At 65.0% G+C, this 19515-nt stretch overlaps 7 protein-coding genes across 7 annotated transcripts; 2 read left to right on the forward strand and 5 right to left on the reverse strand.

Moving 5' to 3' along the window:
• Positions 1 to 131: 131 nt before the first annotated feature.
• JCM10292_005348 (uncharacterized protein) lies at positions 132 to 2742 on the reverse strand (the record flags this gene model as incomplete). The annotated part of the gene is made up of 3 exons (XM_076651554.1): positions 132 to 411; positions 475 to 2512; positions 2619 to 2742. 3 exons carry the CDS (start codon positions 2740 to 2742, stop codon positions 132 to 134), a joined length of 2442 nt encoding a protein of 813 aa, XP_076502860.1.
• Positions 2743 to 5333: 2591 nt separating this feature from the next.
• On the reverse strand, positions 5334 to 6017 carry JCM10292_005349 (orotate phosphoribosyltransferase; the record flags this gene model as incomplete). The annotated part of the gene is made up of 1 exon (XM_076651555.1): positions 5334 to 6017. The coding sequence occupies one exon, from the start codon at positions 6015 to 6017 to the stop codon at positions 5334 to 5336; it is 684 nt and encodes a 227-aa protein (XP_076502861.1).
• A 346-nt stretch (positions 6018 to 6363) lies between these two features.
• MRPS16 (mitochondrial 37S ribosomal protein bS16m MRPS16) lies at positions 6364 to 6892 on the forward strand (the record flags this gene model as incomplete). Its single annotated transcript, XM_076651556.1, has 2 exons — positions 6364 to 6709; positions 6771 to 6892. 2 exons carry the CDS (start codon positions 6364 to 6366, stop codon positions 6890 to 6892), a joined length of 468 nt encoding a protein of 155 aa, XP_076502862.1.
• A 267-nt stretch (positions 6893 to 7159) lies between these two features.
• On the reverse strand, positions 7160 to 9213 carry IPI3 (chromatin-binding/pre-rRNA-processing protein IPI3; the record flags this gene model as incomplete). Its single annotated transcript, XM_076651557.1, has 6 exons — positions 7160 to 7784; positions 7903 to 8243; positions 8300 to 8444; positions 8512 to 8645; positions 8711 to 8824; positions 8911 to 9213. The coding sequence occupies 6 exons, from the start codon at positions 9211 to 9213 to the stop codon at positions 7160 to 7162; spliced, it is 1662 nt and encodes a 553-aa protein (XP_076502863.1).
• A 1761-nt stretch (positions 9214 to 10974) lies between these two features.
• JCM10292_005352 (uncharacterized protein) lies at positions 10975 to 13125 on the forward strand (the record flags this gene model as incomplete). The annotated part of the gene is made up of 3 exons (XM_076651558.1): positions 10975 to 11760; positions 11823 to 12281; positions 12343 to 13125. 3 exons carry the CDS (start codon positions 10975 to 10977, stop codon positions 13123 to 13125), a joined length of 2028 nt encoding a protein of 675 aa, XP_076502864.1.
• A 188-nt stretch (positions 13126 to 13313) lies between these two features.
• JCM10292_005353 (uncharacterized protein) lies at positions 13314 to 14343 on the reverse strand (the record flags this gene model as incomplete). The annotated part of the gene is made up of 2 exons (XM_076651559.1): positions 13314 to 13882; positions 13947 to 14343. The coding sequence occupies 2 exons, from the start codon at positions 14341 to 14343 to the stop codon at positions 13314 to 13316; spliced, it is 966 nt and encodes a 321-aa protein (XP_076502865.1).
• A 375-nt stretch (positions 14344 to 14718) lies between these two features.
• RET1 (DNA-directed RNA polymerase III core subunit RET1) lies at positions 14719 to 19404 on the reverse strand (the record flags this gene model as incomplete). The annotated part of the gene is made up of 11 exons (XM_076651560.1): positions 14719 to 14778; positions 14846 to 15116; positions 15178 to 15206; positions 15270 to 15275; positions 15342 to 16062; positions 16130 to 16650; positions 16731 to 17002; positions 17079 to 17560; positions 17638 to 18189; positions 18250 to 18794; positions 18859 to 19404. The coding sequence occupies 11 exons, from the start codon at positions 19402 to 19404 to the stop codon at positions 14719 to 14721; spliced, it is 4005 nt and encodes a 1334-aa protein (XP_076502866.1).
• Between the last annotated feature and the right edge of the window lie 111 nt (positions 19405 to 19515).

The raw sequence follows: 19515 nt of genomic DNA on the forward strand, positions 1-19515 counted from the left end.
GGCGATACAGAGCGACGCCAGATGCGGAACGACTAAGATGGGTGCCAGCTGCTGGATGGAGAGGATACACACGAGCGGTCGCATACCGACACGCACAGATGCTGATATATGAGGGGTACAAGGACGGCGCCTCAGCCGTCGACCTGGAGGTCCTGCACCTCGAAATGCGCCTGGCCCTCCGCCTCGTCGTCCATGTCCTCCTCCACGAGCACGACCTGCGGCTCGAACTCGGCCTCCTGCGCCACCTTCTGCGCCTTTTTGCGCGCAGCCCGCACCGGGCGGCTGGGCGCTGCCGGGGTAGCGGGGACAAAGACGTCCATCCCGGCCGCACGGAGGGCGGCGGCCGTCGCGCGCGCCGTCTTGCCGTTGCGCTCGTGCGTCTTGCGGTGCTGCGCGAGGTTGTCCGAGCGGCTGCGTGATTGATCGATAGTCAGCAACCTGAGGTAATTGAGCTCTAAGAAAGCCGAAGCGCACCTGAACCACCGGCCGCACCCCTCGATGTCGCAGCAGAACGGCTTCTCGAGCGTGTGCGTGCGCTCGTGCCGCTTGAGGTGCTCGAACCGCTTGAACGCCTTGCCGCACCCGTCAATCTCGCAGTGGTGCATCTTGACCGGCTTGGGCGGCGATGTCGGCGACAGCGGCGGCGGCGCGGGCGCGACGGGAGGCGGCTGGCGGTACCGCGGGTGGATGGCAGACACGTTCGGCCCGTCGTCGTCCGAGAGGACGAAGCGCGCCGGCGCACGCGGAGACCGGCTCTGCGTGGCGGCATGCGGAGCGTATGGCTGGGGCTGCTGGACATAAGGCGAACCCGAAGGCGCGGGGAGGCGTGACAGGAGTCGGTTCATCGAAGCGGCCGAGACGAGCGACGCCTGCGCGGTCGTGTACTCGTTCTGGTTGCTCGCAATCGAGCCGACCGTCGAATTGCCCGACGAGCGGCGGCGCGTGGGCGAGGCAGCTGTTTCGGCGGGGATGGGCACGAGAGCCGGGCCGGAGCCGTACGACCGCGGGTGAGCCTGCTGAGCGGCCTCGTCGGGGTACGCGGCATAGCCGTAGTCGACAGCTGGTGGCGCGTTAGCGTACGTTGCACGCGCAGGCGTGGTGTAGTAGTACTGCGAGGTCGGAGTCGACTGCTGCGCCGGCGCGTGGGCGTACACGTGCGCCGGCTCGTAGTCGCCGTACGCATAATGCGGCTGCTGCTGCTCGAGTCGCCGCGAGTGGATCGTCCGGCCGCGCGCAGGCGTTTGCAGCTGCGGCGCCTGCGGCAGCGAGTACGAGACGATCATGTCGGACGAGGCGACGTCGGGGTACGGCTCGAATGCGCCCTGGTTGATGGGCGCGGAAGAAGGGATGTTGACGGGCGAAGCGAGGCGGCTGAGCGGGCGGTAGGCGAACTGCGGAGACGGCTCCTGATACCGCGGCGGCGAGCGCGTGCGCGGCTGGTGCGGAGTCGCATGCTGCGAGATGGCGGGCGAGGCCGGGAGAGTGTAGACCGACAACGGCTTGGGCGTCGAGGGCGGCTGCCGCGCCTCAGACGCGCCGAACGCCGCCGTGTACGGCTCGTTCTGGCCGAGGGACGAGCGGGACGCGCTCGCGCGGAGCGGGCGGGTCGTCGGGTCGTACGAGCTGGAGCGTCCAGCTCGCGCCAATCGCGGCGAACCGTTGCCGTACGCCAATCCCTGCCTGATATCACTCGAGCCGGACGAAGACGACCCGACACATGCGGTGGACGGCCGGCGCTGCTCCTGCTGCTGCAGGGACATACGGCGGTGTGTCGCCCTCTGCATGTGCGCAGGCGTCACGGGCGTGATGGGTTCGACGCAGACGCGCTTGCTCGGCTGCTCCGGCGTCCAGAGCTGGGTCGCCGAGTTCGGCGCCTCGACGTACTGCACCTCGTCCCAAGACCGCTTGGGCTTGTGCGCCTGAGACTGCTGATGCCCTTTGGCGTGCAGCACGAGCTCCTCCGCGAGGCCGAACGTCGCGCCGCACTCGTCGAGATGGCACTGGAAAAGGCAGTCGCCGTCGTGAGCCTTGAGGTGGAAGTCGTATTGCTCCGCCGTCGCTGCTGCCCAACCACACAGCGTGCAGGTCCAGGTCGACGCGCGGACACCCCGACCTCGAGGCGCAGAGCGAGACGAAATGGGGGGGAAGGAAGCGGAGAAGTCGGTTGTCGGCGACGTCGAATAGGACGGCGCTATGGGCGTGTCCCGCGTGACCGAATACGCAAAGCCGTCGTCGCCAGAGTACATCGCCTCGGCTGTTGACGGGGCGCTCATAGATGAGTCGTACGCGACAGGCTCGAAAGCCGAGTCGAGCATCGTCGGCTCTTCGGCCACGGGATAGACCGGCCGTGGCGCAGGAAGATCGTGCATGTATCGCGGTCGACTTGACGGCGCATCGGACCAGGATGACGCAGATGAAGGCGGACGGTAAGTTGAGCGAGGCGGAGTGGGCAGGGCAGAGTAGTCGGCGGACGAGTAGGTTGGCGCGACCGCGAAGTCGACACAGGTGTAATCTAGGTGTGCAGAGCTCGTCAGCGAGACCGTTCGAGGCCGACTTCGTCGAGTCGAATCGAACGCCGCTCCCTGCCGACCCATCAAAGCGAAAAAGCTGAGACTCACCCTGCCCGTAGACCTCGTAGGGCTCTTCACTGACGTAGTGCTGCACCTCTGCGTAGTGCTGTGCTCCGCCGTAAGTCGCGCGCGGCGTAATCGGCGGCGGCAAGGCGTACGAGGTGGTCGCCATTCCGGAAGGTTTGACACCCGTCGAAGCGGAGAAGGCTGCAGCTACGTCGTCTCCGGAGTACTGCGCGTCTGTTGCAACGACGCCGGTTCAGCAGGGTGCGAGCGGATTGTGCGGAGCCGGAGGAAAGAAGCCGCACGTGAGGTAGGCTCTGGCCTGCGGACGTCGTTGACGCTATTCGGAAGCGCAGAGCAAAGCTGCCTCGCCGCTGAATGTCGAAGGCAGGAGTGCGCTCGAGCTCGCGAGGCCAGGCGGCGTTGACGTCGCCGAAGGGAACCGAGATTCGGGAAAGATGGCCTTCGAGCGGGGTGCGGGACCGAGCGAGATGAAGCGCGGCTGCACCTCTGCCTGTCGAGCGCCTGTCTGCTCGCTAGGACCCAGCGGAGAGCAGGAGAACAGCGGTGGAGTGACGCGGGAGAGCGGGCAGAAGAGCAGCAACCGAGCCGGACACGCGGTACGTGATGCAGCGTTGTGCAGGGCGGCAGCCGCCGAGCCAGGAACCCGTTGCTAGGTACTGTAGCCAGCCAGGGCGCGCGTGCGGGCGAGAGACGCAGATCAGAACCAGGGCCGCGCCTTCTTCGCCCGCTCCTTCCGTTTCCGACGTGTCTCTTGCCGCCCCGGCTTGTGCTCACCTCTCTTCCCGAGCCCACGCTCCCGCGAGGCTGCCTCGTTCTTCTCGCGCTACGTGCTGTCTCTCCTCGGCGGGCTTGGTCTGTAGCGCCCTGCCCGCGACATCGAGCCCTTGGGTCCAGAGCTCTTCTCGTCACCAGGAATGCCCGAGATGGCGGGCTTCATTCTCGTGGAGTCGCCGTCTGCGCGCGCAGCCGCACGCGCGACGCCGATCCGTCACCTCCACTTTTTTAATCAAGCCCGGTCGGACACCTCCCCGCCTTGTCCTCGTCTGCGTGTGTATGCTGTATGCTCTGCACATTTGCGCTCTTCCCCCTGCAGGACTCGAGCGCACGCAGGTGCTCCGCACTGAGACACATTGCGCTTGCTCCGCAAGCGAGTGCAGGGGCATGCTGCCCGCCGCCCCGCCGCCGACGACACCGCGGCTTCATGCGAATGTGACGGACGCAAGGGCTGGACCGGCCAGCTCTCCGGCTACCTGCTTGCTCTTCGTCTCCAAGTGACTGCGTGCAGGACCGTGTTAGGCTGCCATCGCACGCATCGGCACCCACTTGCGCCGACGACTTGTCGAGGAACCCTGCATGCTCGGGCTTGGTTCCGCTCATCGGCTGCGCACCGCTGCCTCTCGCGTGGCTCTCGGGCTTATGGTATTGCTCTGTGTCGGCTTCATATGCTCTCTCTACGTAGCGCCCTCGAGCTAGAGCCAGGCATGCTCGACGAGCCTCGACTGCTCGCGCAGAAGCTTTTGTGCATCACGTCGCTTTCTCTCCAGAAACCGCCTCCACTGCTCTAGCCCCGTGCTTCAACGCACACGATCTGTCTCAAGAGTACATATGGCGCTACTTCAGTCCTCGCAGCAGGACACGGCTTCGGTCCCGCTTCTCGAGCCCGCCCGCCGGGAGCGAACGAGCAGCTTCCCGCTCTCCTCGAGCTCCAGCCCAAGGTTCAGCTACATTACGCGAGCGCAGTCTCACTGCTCGGCGGGCTGCGCTACCGGTACTGTCAGAGCCCGCTCAAGGCCGCCCGGGATGCTCCTCGGCGACTTTTTGGGTGCCAAGTGCGACGAGGAAAATCCGCTGCGAGGGGGGCGCCGACCCCTTTGCCGCTTGGCCCTACTGCCAAAGTGGTGAACTCATCAGGCTGTCGTTTCACGCGAAGACCGCATGCATCGCGGCGGAGGCCGAGGCTCTTCCTCATCATCGTGCTCTGCGGCGACCACCAGAAACATTTCGATCTCGTCTCGCCATGTCTCGCGTGATGAAAAGTGTGAGGGCGATCCTTTGCATCTTCGTGGGCCGTGGTTCAAGCGCCTCGCCCGCTCATGTAATATAGCCAGCCACGCGATGCATCGCGGGCATGACCGAGAATGAAGATCCTCCGGGAGCCGAGGAGGCAGCAGCAGCGACTTTGGCTGCGGATGCGGTGCCGAGTCTCTCTAACACAGTGGGCGATTCTCGAGGCGCATTTGAAGCTGTCCGCGTACGGTAGGTGCGTAGATATATGCAGCGTGCTCTCCGACTTGAAACTGGCGGCGAATGCTCGTAGGCGAAAGTCGACGAGGTTTGGCCGTGTCGGTGGCCGTCGCCGAGCACGAGGTGAGCCATGATGGCTGGCTAGCTGGGACAGAGATCCGCTACCAAACAGCGGACGCGCGAGGGTTGCCACGGCTCCCGCAACTGCGAGACGAAGTGCTTCTGCGTTCTCGATTGCGCGGCAGCGTACTGTTCCCGGAGCGCAGCTCGCCCTCGTCCGTAGCTGACAGGCAGAAACGAGCCGGGATATTGAGAGTGAGCGTGCGGTTGCGCAGCTGTGCGACGAGCCGACGCGCAGCGGATGCGAGTGGAATAAGGAACCGGTTGCGGGGGGTATGCTACACTGCGCAGAAGACATAGAGCGTCAGTCAGGTCGTCGGCAGGGCAGAAGGAACGAGCGCACGTACAAACGAGGGAGAGCTGCCGCGCTGTCTAGTTGACGCCCCACTGGGCGCGGTACTCCTCCATGGCCTTGCACTCGCTGTCGCGCCCCTGGTCCTTGAGCCACGCGACAATGTCGCGCATTTTGACGACGCTCGTCACCTTGACGCCGAGCTCGTGCTCGACCTCCTGCACGGTGCTGAGCTGCGCATGGCCGCGCTCCTCGCGGTCGAGCGCCTCGACGATGCCGGCCGTCTTTCCGCCCTCGGCCTCGACGATCTTGTGCGCCTCGCGGATGGCGGTGCCGGCCGTGATGACGTCGTCGACGATGAGGACGCGCTGGCCCTCGAGGGGCGCGCCGACGATGGACCCGCCCTCGCCGTGGTCCTTTTTCTCCTTGCGGTTGTAGCTGTAGCCGACGTCGCGGCCGCGGCGGGCGAGCTCTGCGGCGATGGCGGCGACGAGGGGGATGCCCTTGTACGCGGGGCCAAAGAGGACGCGGGGCGTGTCGGGGGCGGCGGCGGGGGTGCCGAGGTCCGGGTAGGCGTCGAGGATGGCGTCGGCAAAGGCGGACGCGAGGGCGAGGAGGAGGGCGCCCGTGTTGAAGAGGCCAAAGTTGAAGAAGTAGGGGGACGAGCGGCCCGACTTGAGCGTGAAGGTGCCGAAGCGGAGGATGGGCTGCTCTGCGGCGAGGGCCGTCTCGATGATGGCCGAGGCGTACTGCGAGGCGGGCATCGTGTGCGAGTGTCTGCGGAGTAGTTCTATCGAGGTACTGCAAGCTGTAGAGCGCAGGGGAGTAAGCAAACGGCGACGAGCGGAGAGAGATGAAGCTGAAGGACGAGGGACGCACGGCGGGGCGGGTCAAGCGAGCGAGGAGAGCGGGCGAGTTGGCCTGTGTGTCTGCTGGAGTGCGTGCAGTCTTTTCTCCCGCAGCTCGAGTCCTGCAGAGCTGTGTGCGCAGACGAGTGCCGGGTGCAAGCTGCCGCTCTCCATCGCTCGTCTCGGCAGCTACACCTCGCCCTCGCCTCTCGAGCGCACGTTCGAGCAAAGTCAGGACACGGGCCACACTTGAAGCGAGACCATGGGCATCCGCATCCGCCTCGCGCGCCACCACCTCACCCGCAACGCCCCGCGCTTCGACCTCGTCGCGACCCAGTCCTCGGCCCGCGCCACCGCCCGCCCGCTCGAGCGCCTCGGCGAGTTTGACCCGCTCCCCGTCGTGCAGCCCCCGCCCTCCCGCTCCCCGAACGGCCACCTCCGCGACGAGCGCGACTGGGGCGCCCGCCAGTTCCTCCCCAGGACCGCACAGGCAGACGTCGGCGTGAAGCACGTCCGCTGGAACCTCGACCGCGTCCGCTACTGGCTCAGCCAGGGCGCCATCCCCTCCAAGCCCGTAGAGCGCCTCCTCGTCCAAGCCGGCGTCCTCCGTCCGTCCGACGTCTCTTCCCTCGCTGCGATTCGCGACTGACCGCTTTCTACGCTCCGCAGAGACCGACCCGCGACCAGCACCTGCCACCACCGGTCTCGTCATGTCACGGCAACGGCGCATCCGGGAGGCCGTCCGGGCTGCAGAGCGCGCACGAGGAGAGGCCCCCGTCGCACAGCGGTGAGCGAGGAGGGTTTGACCGGGGGGTACAGTCTAGGGACCGAGCGGCAGTCCACCTATGTATCAACAGCGCATTTGCACATCGTCTATCTGCGGCGCCAACGGAAGAGACGGGAAAGTTCACCGTTGCTAGTTTCGAGACGACCTTGCATTCTGATCCAGCATCTCGTCTGTTGTAGATCTGGCACACGCTCCGAGCTATCTGGCAAAAATCGCCGCTCTTTGCTCGCTCGGGTGCATAGGTAGCGCATTCCCGCCGCCCTCGCACGGTCTACCGCCCCTCGAGCACCCCCTCGACGACCTTCTTCCACAAGCCCTCGCCCACCCCAACCGCCCTCCCCAGCTGCAGCCGCAGCGCCTCGACCTCCCTCTGCAGCTCGTTCGCACGCGCCCGCTCCCTCTCCAGCCCCCCTCCCGCCCCTCCCTCCGCGCTACCGCCGCAGGGGAGCCGCGCCGCCGGGCTCGCGAGCCCGCGCGCGGGCTGGATCAGGTCCTCGATGCGCTCTCCTCCTCCTCCTCCGAGCCCGCCGGCGATGCGCACGTCGACGACGCGCGAGTGGGGGCCGCCGCGCTCGCGCTCCGAGGGGGGCACGACCGTCCTCCCCAGTCCCATCCCCGCGGCCGCGCCGGAGCCCGAGGACCCGCCGAAGAGGGTGCGGGAGGGGAGCTCGAGCGTGCCGCCGCTGCCGCCGTGGGCGGACGAGGCGCCGAGCTCGAGCGGGCGCAGGAGCGTGCTCAGACTCGTGATGGCCCCCGGGGAGGTGGACGAGGGCGGCGGGGAGAGGATGCGCGAGGGGAGGAGCGAGGGGAGAGAGACGAGGTGGACTTGCGAGGTCAGGGTGCCGAGGAGGAGCATAGGCGAGTGCGACGAGAGGTGCAGAGAGGTGATGGTGTCGCTGCGCGAGGCAAAGGCGTAAGTACGTAGGCGCCGTCGATGATTCTCAGCTTCAGCGCGGCAGCTCCAACCGAGGGGCCACGAGTCACGTAAAGCAGGAGACGGCACCGCCGACGCACCTAATCTCGTAACTCTCGCCCTCCTTCCCGCTGTCCTCTCCGACCCGCTCGACCTCGCCCCTCCCGCCGCCGCCGACCGGCTCCGACACGTCGATCCCGAACTCGTCTTTCCGCTTGCGGAACAGGTTGACGCGCACGACGCGGCTCTTGGCCGGCCCGTCTGCTGCAGCGGGCGTCGTTGAAGAAGAGGGTGCGGCGGAGGAGGCGGGACCGGCGGGCGGGGGCGAGGGCCCGGCGGCGAAGAAGAAGCGCTCGAGCGTGTCCCAGGCGATGTGCGACACGGGGTGCGGGAAGGAGAAGGTCGAGAGGAGCGAGGCGGGAGAGGTCGAGATGTCCCAGATCTGCGAATACCGCTCGTCAGCGGCGCTTTCCTCGCACGTTCAACAGATCAGCGCACCTTGACGGTCGAGTCCATCGAGGAGGTCATGACGCGGCAGTGCGGGAACGAGCCGAGCCCGACACAAATGTCGGTGATAGGAAGCGTGTGGTCCGACAAGGTCGCGTACGGCGCAGGCGGGTTCATGGGCGTCGCGTTCAGCAGTCTGCACCCCGACCGTTAAGCCGATGAGTCACAGGCAGGGCATGGGGAGGCAGGGGAGGCCGACGCACCGTCCGATGGACCAGACGCTCACACCCGCGTCTTCGCTCCCGCTCACGAGCGCCGCGCCGTCGTCCGAGAACTTGAGCGCGCTGATCGAGCGGTAGTGCGCGTCGACAGTGACGAGGAGCGTGCCGCTCGAGACCTTCGGGACGGAACCGGTAAGCCAGGCGGAACGAGGTGCAACGAATAGAGTGAAAGGAGACGCACCTCCCAGAGGAAGATACGGCCGTCGAGCGTGCCGCCAGCCATGTAGACGCCATCGCGACTGAGTGCAAAGGTCGAGAGGCGGACGGGAGGGATCAAGCGCTGCTGGGTCGTCTCCTGCGAGCGAGCGAGCGAGCGAGTCGAGGAGTGAGCAACGTGAGGCGATTCCCACTCAGCAACTCGAGGAAGGGCGTGGAGCGCACCCTCGTGTAGCTCCAGACGTTGATTGCGGCCCTCCCGTCCTTGCCGCCCAAGCCCATGAGGAACCCTCCGCACCCGTTGCTCGCCTCGACCGCATCGAATGTCCGGCGGTACTCCAAGCTGGGCTTGTCCTCGCCGTCCCTGCCCCTCCCTCCGCTTGACTGGACCGTGCTGGCCGCCACGGGGGATCGGAAGGAGTAGACGAGCGCGCCCGAGACGGGGTCGTGCAGCGAGACGGTCGGGAGCGGCGAGGCAGAGTGCGTAGACGAGAGCACGAGCTCGCTCAGCGGCGCAGTCGACTGCATCCTGCTCGTCCTGGCTGGTAGCTAGACTTGCTCGGGCGAGGCGTCGAGAGCGAGAGCGCTCATCTCGCCGGCGACTTGTGCTCCGAGCGCGCGTCGAAGCGCTGCACCGCCTCGCTCGCCTCTTGCGTCGCTCGCGAGCTTTCTCTCTACAAGACGAGTCTCAAGATAACGATGACGATCAGAACGAGGCACAGGTGGGTGATGACTGGTTTCTCGCGACTTTGCATTTCTCGGGCACGGTACGACTCGCCTTCAATCGTCCCCGGCATCATCAGATAAGTCTGGGCGCTTTGTTGCAAATCCACGAGCTTGACCGGGATACTCGCAAAAACAGTCAGTCGCAGGCAGAATCAGAGTGCAGAGATGGAGGTCCTGCGCGAGGGGAACGACGTCTGTCAGTCCCCTTGTTCGCGCGCAACCGTGTGCTCGTAACTATGCAAGCTCAGTCTTCCAGATAAAATGGGTATCGGCATCCTGGACTCCTAGCGATGGAGAGGTATACGCCGGAGAAAGAAGACATGAGGAAATGTGTGTTGTCGTCGTTGCGTGCGGGCATTGGACCATCAAAGGACACAAGGCTCACAGATGACGAGAAAGGCATTTGGCACGCGTGGCACCCGGTTCGGGATGAGTCGTGGGACAAGCATTCCGTGGCGGGCGAAGACGGCAGATGTGGTGGTGGACCATGAGAACCAGAAGGCAGTGTTGCAGGCTCAGGCTGGAAGGAGTACGAGAACATAGCAGTAAGGATCTGTGCAGGTGAACACAGATGGAGTCAGTACTCGTCGTGCGAGAGACTCGTGTCATCCATGCTCATCGCCGCGCCCGTCGTCTCGGATCCCGTCAGATACCGTTGTAGTGATAGACTCAGCACCCCACGGCCGGTTTCTTAGGCCAGCCGCGTACAGACAGTGTGAATATTGATGTGGTCATCACTGGGAGGCGAGACGAGAGGGCGCGCGGACAGAGGGGGAGAGGGAAGAGAGGACGAACCAGTAGCAGCCAAGAGCGGTGCGGGTGATGCAGACGCTGCCCAAGGACAGTGCACGGAGTGTCTGTCAAACTCCAACAAGGCACAGCTACGCCTGGACGGGGACGAGCAAAGTTGAGGGAGAAAAAGTGCGAGTGCGAGGTCGACGGTGGGGAGAACTGGGAGCAGCGGGCGGGAGAGAGAGGATCGAGAGATTGTCAGAGACTCTGCAAGAGCTCGATCGAGCTACTCTGAGCTCTGCTCGGGCGAGTTGAGCGCAAGCGACGGGGAGGAACGAGAGAGAGAGTCGCCGCGGGAGAACTCGACGAAGTCGACGAACTCACGTCAGCTAGGAGGATAGCAATTGCGGCATGCTCGTTGTAAGCTACTCGTGTGTGCAGACCGTCAGTACCCCATTTTTCCGGAGCAAGTCTTGTACTGAGCTTGTCTTCCTTGTCGTCGTCCCCCTCTCTCCCTTCCTTCTCGCCTAACGTCTGCATGCACAGACTTGCAGCCAGGACTCAGCAGCTTGGCGAGCTGAGTTGTAACATTTCGCACAGCCCGTATCCAGCCGCCCTGCACAGACTGGGACGAGCTCCGCTTGCTCAGCCTCGTCTCGTCCATTTCCAACGTTCCTCTCAGCGCTTACCTCAGCCAGTCGCTGATGCTGGCGATTCCTGCGCCTGTCGTCTTTGCTTCTGTGCCGTACTCGCCGCCTCGTGAACCGGGATCCGGCTGTCTCGCGCTCGCGCGACTCCTTCTCTTCGTGTCCTTCGCCTTCAGCCGCTTCCATGCTCGCGCTCAACTCGTACCGAGACCTGGTCGACCTCGCCTTGCCGAGAGTCGTAGGTGAGGACACGGCGACCTCGCCGCAAGAAGTGGTCGGCGCGCAGATCGCCGTCTTGACCCACCTCATCCGCGAACTCCCGTACCACCCACGCCTACCTTCGGCGGCCAACCTTCCCTCCTACCCTTACGCGCACCGCGAGCAGCTGCTGCGATCTCTTTTGACCGTCCGCGACCCGACGGAGTTGTCGCCCCTTCCGGAGGACATCGTCAAGCTCGCGACAACCCTCGCGCGGGCGCGCAACGACCGCGATCCCGACCCGTACACCTCTGTGTCGTCGATCCCCGCCATTTCAACCAATCTCTTCCCGTCCACCTCGCATGACGCGCTTCCTCGGTCGTTCCAGCGAATCCGGTTCCACCGAGGCGACTACACTCGCCTGGCGTCGTCGCGCGCGAGCGCCGCAGAAGGCGGACTCGCGCTCGTCAACCCGGCCAACACGCGCATGCTCGGCTGCTTCAAGCCCTCGCACCCCTGCGCCGACAACGTCATTCACGCCGCGGCGGGTCCGGCTCTGCGCGCCGACTGCGTCAAGATCATGGCGGCGCGCGATTGGGACGACGTCGAGACGGCCGAAGACGTGCTCGTCACTCGCGGTGGAGCGTTACGGGCGGAGTACGTGCTGCATGTGGCGGGCCCACAGCTCGCGAGGAAGGGCGCGCAGCCAACGCCCATGCAGGTGGAGCAGCTCGAAACGGTCTACCGGCGCTGCTTGGACCTAGCTGAAGAGGTGCGTATGTGTGACAAGGCCCATTCGCTGTCGATCTCAAGCTGACACGGTTACTCATGCAGCTCGGCACGATCTCGACGGTCGCCTTTCCTTGCATCTCGACTGGCCTTTTCTTCTTTCCCGGCGCGCAGGCAGCGCAAATCGCTTTGTGCACCGTATCCAGGTGGCTCGACGCGCATCCGACTTCAAACGTCAAGAACGTCATTTTCGTCCTCTTCTCGCAGACCGACACGGACAACTATCTTGCCGCCCTCCCTGCCGTCTTCCCCGCGCTTCCTTCGCCTCCAATCTCGCTCACCCGCCAACGCACAATCCCGGAACATGTCAAGCAATGGATTCTCGAATCCGACAGCGTGATCATCCATGCCGGAGCGGGACTCAGCGCGGATGCTGTCAACGACGAGGTCGGATTCGGGCTCGACTACACCAACCCAGACCTGTTCGCGCAGCTGTACCCAGGCCTGCTCGACAAGACGCCGCTGCGCTGTCTCTACCACACGATTGGTCATGACTGGGAAGATGTGCGTGTCGTTCCCTCTTCTCACTCGAATGTCAAAGACTGACCTTTTTCTGATTCTGCAGCCGCTTGTCAAGTGGGCTTTCTTGCTCCTCCACGGCTACCGCGTGCAGACCTGGTCCTTCCCTCGCCCAACATCGCTCTACGCCTCTCTTCTACGCTTCGCAACTTCCCGCCCGAACGGCTACGCTGTCCGCAGCTCAAACGCCGACGGCCTGTTCCTCTCGTCCGGCTTCGACGCCGACCGCGTCTGGACGCCTCAAGGCACCTACGACACATTCCAGTGCCTCTCGCCGTCGTGCGCCGCGCGGCACCCTTCGCGCACAGCGCGCATCTGGCCCTCCTTCGCCGCGTGCGCTCGCGCCGCCGAGGTCGTCGACCGGAACGAGATGCGCATCCCGCCTGAGCGCGCCGACGAGCTCATCCCGCGCTGCCCGTCGTGCGGCGGGCAGGACGTCTTCTTCAACGTTCGCGGTGGGGACTGGTTCATCGAGCGTCCGGCGGAAGAGACGCGCCGGCATCAGCAGCAGGTCGACGAGCTTGTCAGTCGCGCACGGGAGAAGGGCGGGCACGTTCTGCTCCTCGAGCTCGGGGCCGGATTCAACACGCCTTCGGTCGTGCGCTGGCCGAGCGAGGAGCTAGTCGAGCGACTCGGCGGCGAAGGGGGCGCCGTCAAGCTTGTGCGCGTCAACCTCAAGCATCCAGAGGTCGGCTTCGAGGTCATGTGGCCGGAACTCGCTCTTGGTGAGGACGCAGGTGAAAAGAGGGATGTTGCGGGCTTGAAGCTGGGCGCCGGAGACTTCGTCCGATTGCTCGAGCAGGAGGCAACTTGGAATACACTGCTGTAGACCAGAGACGTGCAAGGCACGCAGCAGGTTCGATCATCGCTAGATGAAACAGGCGAATACAATTTGAGCGAGACTTTCGCGAGTAGCCGAGGGGAAGTGGGGACGAGCGAAGCCTGACCGTCGCGCCACCGTTCTGGCGAGAAACAAGAAAGCAGCGAAATTTGCAAATCTGGTAGTGGATATGAATTTCACGTCATCAGAAGCGCCCACTCCTCAATGTCCCACTCATCCTCCAACTGGCCCTGTCCGAGCGTGTATGCCTGCTCGATGAAGGTCGTGCTGTTGCGTTCACATGCTGCAGTGATCACCGAGCGTTGTCCCGAGGTCAAGATGGACGGATGGCGGACGGTGAGTGTGAGGAGAGAAGGCGGCAGAGCGAGCGAGAAAAGGTCCGGGTCGAACAGGGTGCAGCGCCCCGTCTTGCGATCGTACGCAAATTGAAGGCACACGTGGCGGACGGTGTTGCTCGCCCGCGAGCCCTCGAAGACATCCCATTCGAAGCAGCCGCTGTACGGGGGGCGAACGGCGATGCCAAGAATCTCGAGATTCGGAGTGAAAGGCCATATGTTCGAGAGGTCGAGGTCCGCGCCCTCCCACGTGGTGAATACAAGCCGGCGGATCGATGGATCGACAGTGTCGAGGGAGTTTGCCTGCATGGACGACAGCGACAAGGTCTCGACACGAGGCTGGAGCGAGCCGATAAGCCAAGTTCCTGAGGCACACCAGCGGGCGTCGTCGAGATGAAGCCTGGGAACGTCTGGGGGAGTCGAGGCAAGTCTCAGCCAGAGTGCTCGACCGGTCACTGTAGCCTGGCGACGCACCGAAGTTCTCAACGAGGAAAGTACCGCCTCTTTGGTCATCCGGCAGGTCAAGCCACAGCGCATTCGGCGTCTGGGTAAGACGACTGTTCGAGAGCTGTTCGAAAACCTCAAGCCCAGCTAGCATGCCCAGGTCGAGCTCCACTTCGCGCGCGACTCGGCCGCTCGCTGCGATGGTGTCGAGCGTCAAGTCCGGCGCAGTTCCAGCCCGGTCGCCCTTATTGAACACAAATCTCGGCACGACTGGCACGGCGCGGTATGCCAGGTTCATCCAGGCGCGGCACACGAGCGGGAGCGTCGTCGACAGTTGCCGGACCTTGCCGAGGTTGCGCTTGGTGAGCGGCGGCACGGCGAGCTCGATGATGCGCAGCTGGAGCTCGAGCGGAAGCACGGGAAGCATCTCGAGCGGGTCTGGGCAGAGTCCGAGTCGGAGCGAGGATGAGGTGAGAGGGAAAGGAGGACGAGGAGCTGACGAGCGAAGTCAAGGTCACGACAGCAGGGCGGGCCAAACGGGCAGCAGAGACTTTTCGTGTCTAGGTGAGTATCTTGCAGAGAGCGCGCTGTCCAGTCTCGCGTGAGGATCGCGCAAGCCGAGCCGCAGGGAGGGCACTCATCTCATCGCAGCATTGAAGTCTCGGACTGCTATTGTTTCAACAAGACGTACTCGACTACCTCAATGAGAGAGAGCCAGACGAGGGAACGAAGGGATATCAGGGATGCGAAAAGACGTTGCGAGCGTGGAAGACGAGACGATGGGGTGGCAGAGAGGAGGGGCTCAGATCCCGACCGCCTCCTCGAGCACCAGTCGAGGCGCGATGTTCATGGCGAGGAGCTCCTATAGGCGCGAACAGAGCGAGTCAGCCCACGCAAAGAGACAAGAAAGGGAGGGGAGAGGGGCTGACCTGGAAGAGGAGCTTGCACGCGTACGGCAGCATGAGCTTGACGACACGCTTGGCGCTCTTGCAGCGCGGGCACCAGCCATTGTAGCCCATGAAGCCGCACTCCTGGCAGACGTCGACCTTGAACGCGTCGGACGAGACCATGAGGCGCTCGAGGAGGAGTTGCGACGCGCCGTGCGCGATCAGACAGTCGCGCTCCATCTCGCCGAGACGGAGACCACCGTCGCGCGAGCGACCCTCGGTCGGCTGGCGCGTGAGGACGGCGCGGGGACCGCTGCAGAGATGGGGCTGAGTCAGCGACACGAGCGGCATTTGGCAGACACGGTGAAACGCACCGAGCACGGGCGTGCATCTTGTCGAGGACCTGCAGGTGGACGGCGTCAGTTCATGAGCGGGGCAACGGGGCTGGGACCGAGGAGAGACGGACCATGTGCTGCGGGACAGAAAGCAAGGGTCAGCGCTGCGCCTCCAGCCGCACAGACGGATAGCGAGGACGCACCTTGAGCTTCTGGTAGTAGATCGGCCCCATGTAGACGTAACATTCGAGGGGCTGGCCGGTGATGCCGCTCGTGAGGTAGTCCTTGCCGGCATACGAGTAGCCGTTCTCGATCAGGACCTGGCTCATGTCGTCGAACTTGCTCCCGCCAAACGCCGTGCCGTACTCGAACTTGCCCTTGATGACGCCCGCCTTGCCCGACAGGAGCTCGAGCATCTTGCCGACCGTCATGCGCGACGGGAACCCGTGCGGGTTCATGATCACGTCGGGGCAGATCCCCTGGTCGTTGAACGGCATGTCCTCCTGCGGGACGATCAATCCGCAGACACCCTTTTGCCCGTGGCGCGACGAGAACTTGTCGCCGAGCTCGGGGCGGCGCGTCTGGCGGATGAGCACCTTGACGAGCGTAGAGTCCGAGTCGGTGTCGGTCAGGAGCACCTTGTCGATGTAGCCCGGGATCGGGCCGCGGTACGTCATGCCGGCGTTCTTCCACGACGGCGCCGCCTCGCTGCCTGCGCCCGCGCCGCCGTCGCCGCCCGGACCGCCGCCGCCGACGCCCGCGAGCTGGTTGTCGTGCGCGTTGGTCGGCGTCTGCTTGTTGATGTAGACCTGGCCCGGGTTGACCTGCTCGCCGACGTGCGCGAGGCCGTCGAGGTCGAGGATGTTGTACTTGGGCAGGACGTCGCCGTTCTCGCCCTTGGGCGGGTCGGCAAGGCGGTCGTACCTGCGGCGGGCGCGCGTCAGTAGGCCGGCGTGGAGAAACGCTGAGGAGAAGTGGAGAAGGCACGCACAGGCCGTTCGGGTAGCGCTTGAGAAGGGTCGTGTACTTGCGGAAGACCTGGCAGCGCCCAAACCCGCGGTCGACGCTCGCCCGATTGAGGATGAGGGCGTCCTCAATGTCGTAGCCCGAGTAGGACATGACGGCGACGGTGGCGTTCTGGCCGGCGGGGAGCTGGTCGTACCCGATGAGCTCGATCGTGCGCGTGCGGCACATGGGCGTCTGCGGGTACACCATGAGGTACAGGAGCGTGTCGATGCGGTTGAGCTGGTTGTGCGCGATGGCGCCGATCGCCTGCTTGCCCATGGCGCACTGGTACGTGTTGCGCGGCGACTGGTTGTGGTGCGGGTAGGGGATGAGGCCCGCGACGGCGCCGAGGAGCGTGAACGGCTCGATCTCGAGGTGCGTCGTCTCGGGCTTGAGCTCGTTCTCGTACAGCGCGATGTAGGCGTCGTTCTCCTCGTTGACGTCGAGGTACTCGACGAGGCCCTTGCGCAAAAAGTCGTCAAAGTTCATGACCTTGTCGCGGAGCATCTGCACAACATGACGAAAACCAGTATCAGCGTCCGCATTCGCGAGTGCGGGTGCGTGAACGAGCGGCCTCGGCTGCGCACCTTCATGTGGAACTCCTTGACCTTGCTGACGCCGTTCTCGACAATGATGAGGGGCCTGCAGATGCGCCCTCCGTCGCTCGCAATGTGGATCGCCTGCTGCTGCAGGTTGACGTAGATCGAGACAAACTCGTTGATGCGCCCGGCGCGGCGCAGCTGGCGGAACGTGCGCACGAACCGCGGCGCGCACCGCGTGAGGCCGAGCACGTTGCCGTTGAGGTAGACGACGAGGTGCCCCTCGCCGTAGATCTCGGTGCCATCGAGCACGTTGATGTCTGTCCGAGGTTGACGCGTCCGCCCGAAAGAGTCAGCAACGCGAGTCGGGGCGAGACGGGCGACGCGGGGACGCACCCTCGACTCCGATGAGGAAGCAGATGTTCCAGATGGGTTCCTCGTCGACGTCGGTCGTGATGTGGGTCATGAGGGCCAAGTTCTTGACGAGTCCGCACGCCTCGCCCTCGGGCGTGTCCGAGGGGCACAGCATGCCCCACTGACTCGGCTGGAGCGCGCGCGGGCCCGACACCTTGCGCGTCTTTTCAAACTGGGACGAGATGCGCGTCATCATGCCCAGGGCCGAGATGAACGACAGGCGCGAGAGGACGTGCGTGATGCCGGCGCGCTCCATCTTGAACCGCTTGAGCGACCAGTTGCCCGTCGAGATGGCGCGCACGAACCCTTGCGTGATGCCGTCGCCGTGCAGCTGGAACTGCTTGATCGCGTCAAACTCGGTCGCGCGGTTCGACTTTTTCAGAATCTTGTCAATGTTGGTCTTGAGGTCGTGGTTGAACTTTTTGAACAGGTCTTCGAACAGGAGCGACAGGAGCTGCCCCGCGCTGTGCGACGGTCGCCGGCAGGACACCACGTCAGTCACCGTGAAGCAAGCCAAGCGGGGGAGAGACGGACGACGCACAGCTCGAGGCGCTTGTTCCCGACATAGTCGCGGTCGTCGACGTTCTTCGGGTCCTGCATGGCGAGGAGGACCCTGCGGGCCATGTTGGCAATGTAGATGGCCTTGGGGCGCAAATTGAGGTCCTCGACGGGGACGTGCGCGAGGACGACGGTCGCGAGGACCTCGAGCGCCTCTTCGCTCGCGGGGCGGCGCGGCTGCCACGCGGCGGGCGCGCCCCCCGTGCCGCCTCCCGAGCCGCGCTCGCCGGGCATCTTGCGGATGACTTTGACGCGGTGGCCGATGTAGTCGAGGGCCTGCTGCTGCGTCTGGACGGGGACGGGCTGCCCCGTCTTGGTCTTGAGGTCGTCGAGCTCCTCGATGTTGATCGCAAACGCCGCGCGGTGGTCGTCGTCGTTGCCGCACACGAGCTGGACAATCTCGCGCGCCGAGACGATGCCGAGCGCGCGCAGGACGACGGCGATCGGGATGTCTTCGTGGATCGAGTTGTGCTTGAGGTAGATCTTGCCGTGCTTGGTCAGGACGTACGTCTTGGACTTGCGCTCGTGCGTCGAACTGCGACGTGCTGCGAGTCAGTGCAATTTCATCGAGCAGAGGAGGAGAGGCGCGGCGCACCTGGTGACGGAAGCCTGCACGAGGCCCTTTTTCGGCTCGGTCTCGACGATGATGCGGTTCTTCGAGAGCTGCTCCTGGACGAGGATGACCTTTTCGGTGCCCTTGACGACAAAGTAGCCTCCCGGGTCGAGCGGGCACTCGGTCATGGCGGCGAGCTGCGCCTTGTTCTTGCCCGTGAGGACGCACTTGTTGCTGCGGAGCATGATCGGGAGGCGCCCGATGCGGATGCCCTTGCTGACGACCTCTTGGCGTCCGCGCGTGTACTTGACCGAGACGTAGACGGGCGCCGAGTAGCTGAGGTCGCGCAGGCGGCACTCGTGCGGCGTGATGCTCGGGTTGATGGCGTTCTCGTCGGGCCGCTCGGGCGAGCCGACGCGGATGTCGGTGTACTCGAGGTAGAAGTTGGGGTCGACGTCGGACGTGATGCGGGCGTTGGCGCGGAGGATGGCCTGGAGGTCGACGTCGACAAAGTAGTTGAACGAGTCGATGTGCTGCTTGACGAGACCCTTGACGGCGAGGAAGGCGGGCAGGAGATCCCACTTGTCCTGCGGGGGCATGCGGGCGTCAGGCATGGTCCAGGACGAACACGCGAGAGCGGATCAAACGCACCGTGACCGACTTTACGGGGTCCGTCAGGCTCTTGCCCTTGAACGAGTCCTGCCCGAGCGCCTCGAGCCCGTCGGCAAGGTGCCTCGCGTCCTTGCCGACGTCCTGGAGCGGCGCAAACTCGCCGTCTCGCGCGCGCTCCTTGCCCTTACCCTTGGCCGCACTCGCGCGCTTGGAGGCGGCGGCGGCGCGGGGCGGGACGTCGTTGCGCGGGCGCGAGACGTCGAGTTCGGTGTGCGGCACGGCGGGGTCGAGCATGTCGGTGTCGCCGTCGCCCGTCTCTTGGGTCTCGTCGAGGTCCATGGGTTCGGAGGGGAGGGTCGCGGCGGGCGGGAGGTGGGCGGCGCTGGCCTTGCCCTTGCGCGGGGACGAGGGCGGGGATGCCTTGGCCTTGGCTGCGGGTGCGGGTGGTGCTGCGCTGGTGGATGCGACGGGACCGGCGTCGGGCACCGAGGAGGAGGGGGCTTCTGCTGCGGGGGGTGTCGCAGCTGCGGCGGCGCGTGCAACAGCTGCCGCGCGTGCGGCCATGACCTTGTTCTTTGGGGGCATGGCGTGCCGGTGGGCGGGCGAGACGCGGGTGAGTGAGCGCGAGTGGAGCGAGAGAGGCGAGAGCGAGCTCTGGCGGTGCAAGAGCGGGTGCGCGCGTTCGAGTCGCGCAGT

This window comes from Rhodotorula paludigena (genome assembly GCF_050403205.1).
Source record: "Rhodotorula paludigena JCM10292 DNA, Rt_paludigena_JCM10292v1_ctg53, whole genome shotgun sequence".
Lineage (NCBI taxonomy): Eukaryota > Fungi > Basidiomycota > Microbotryomycetes > Sporidiobolales > Sporidiobolaceae > Rhodotorula > Rhodotorula paludigena.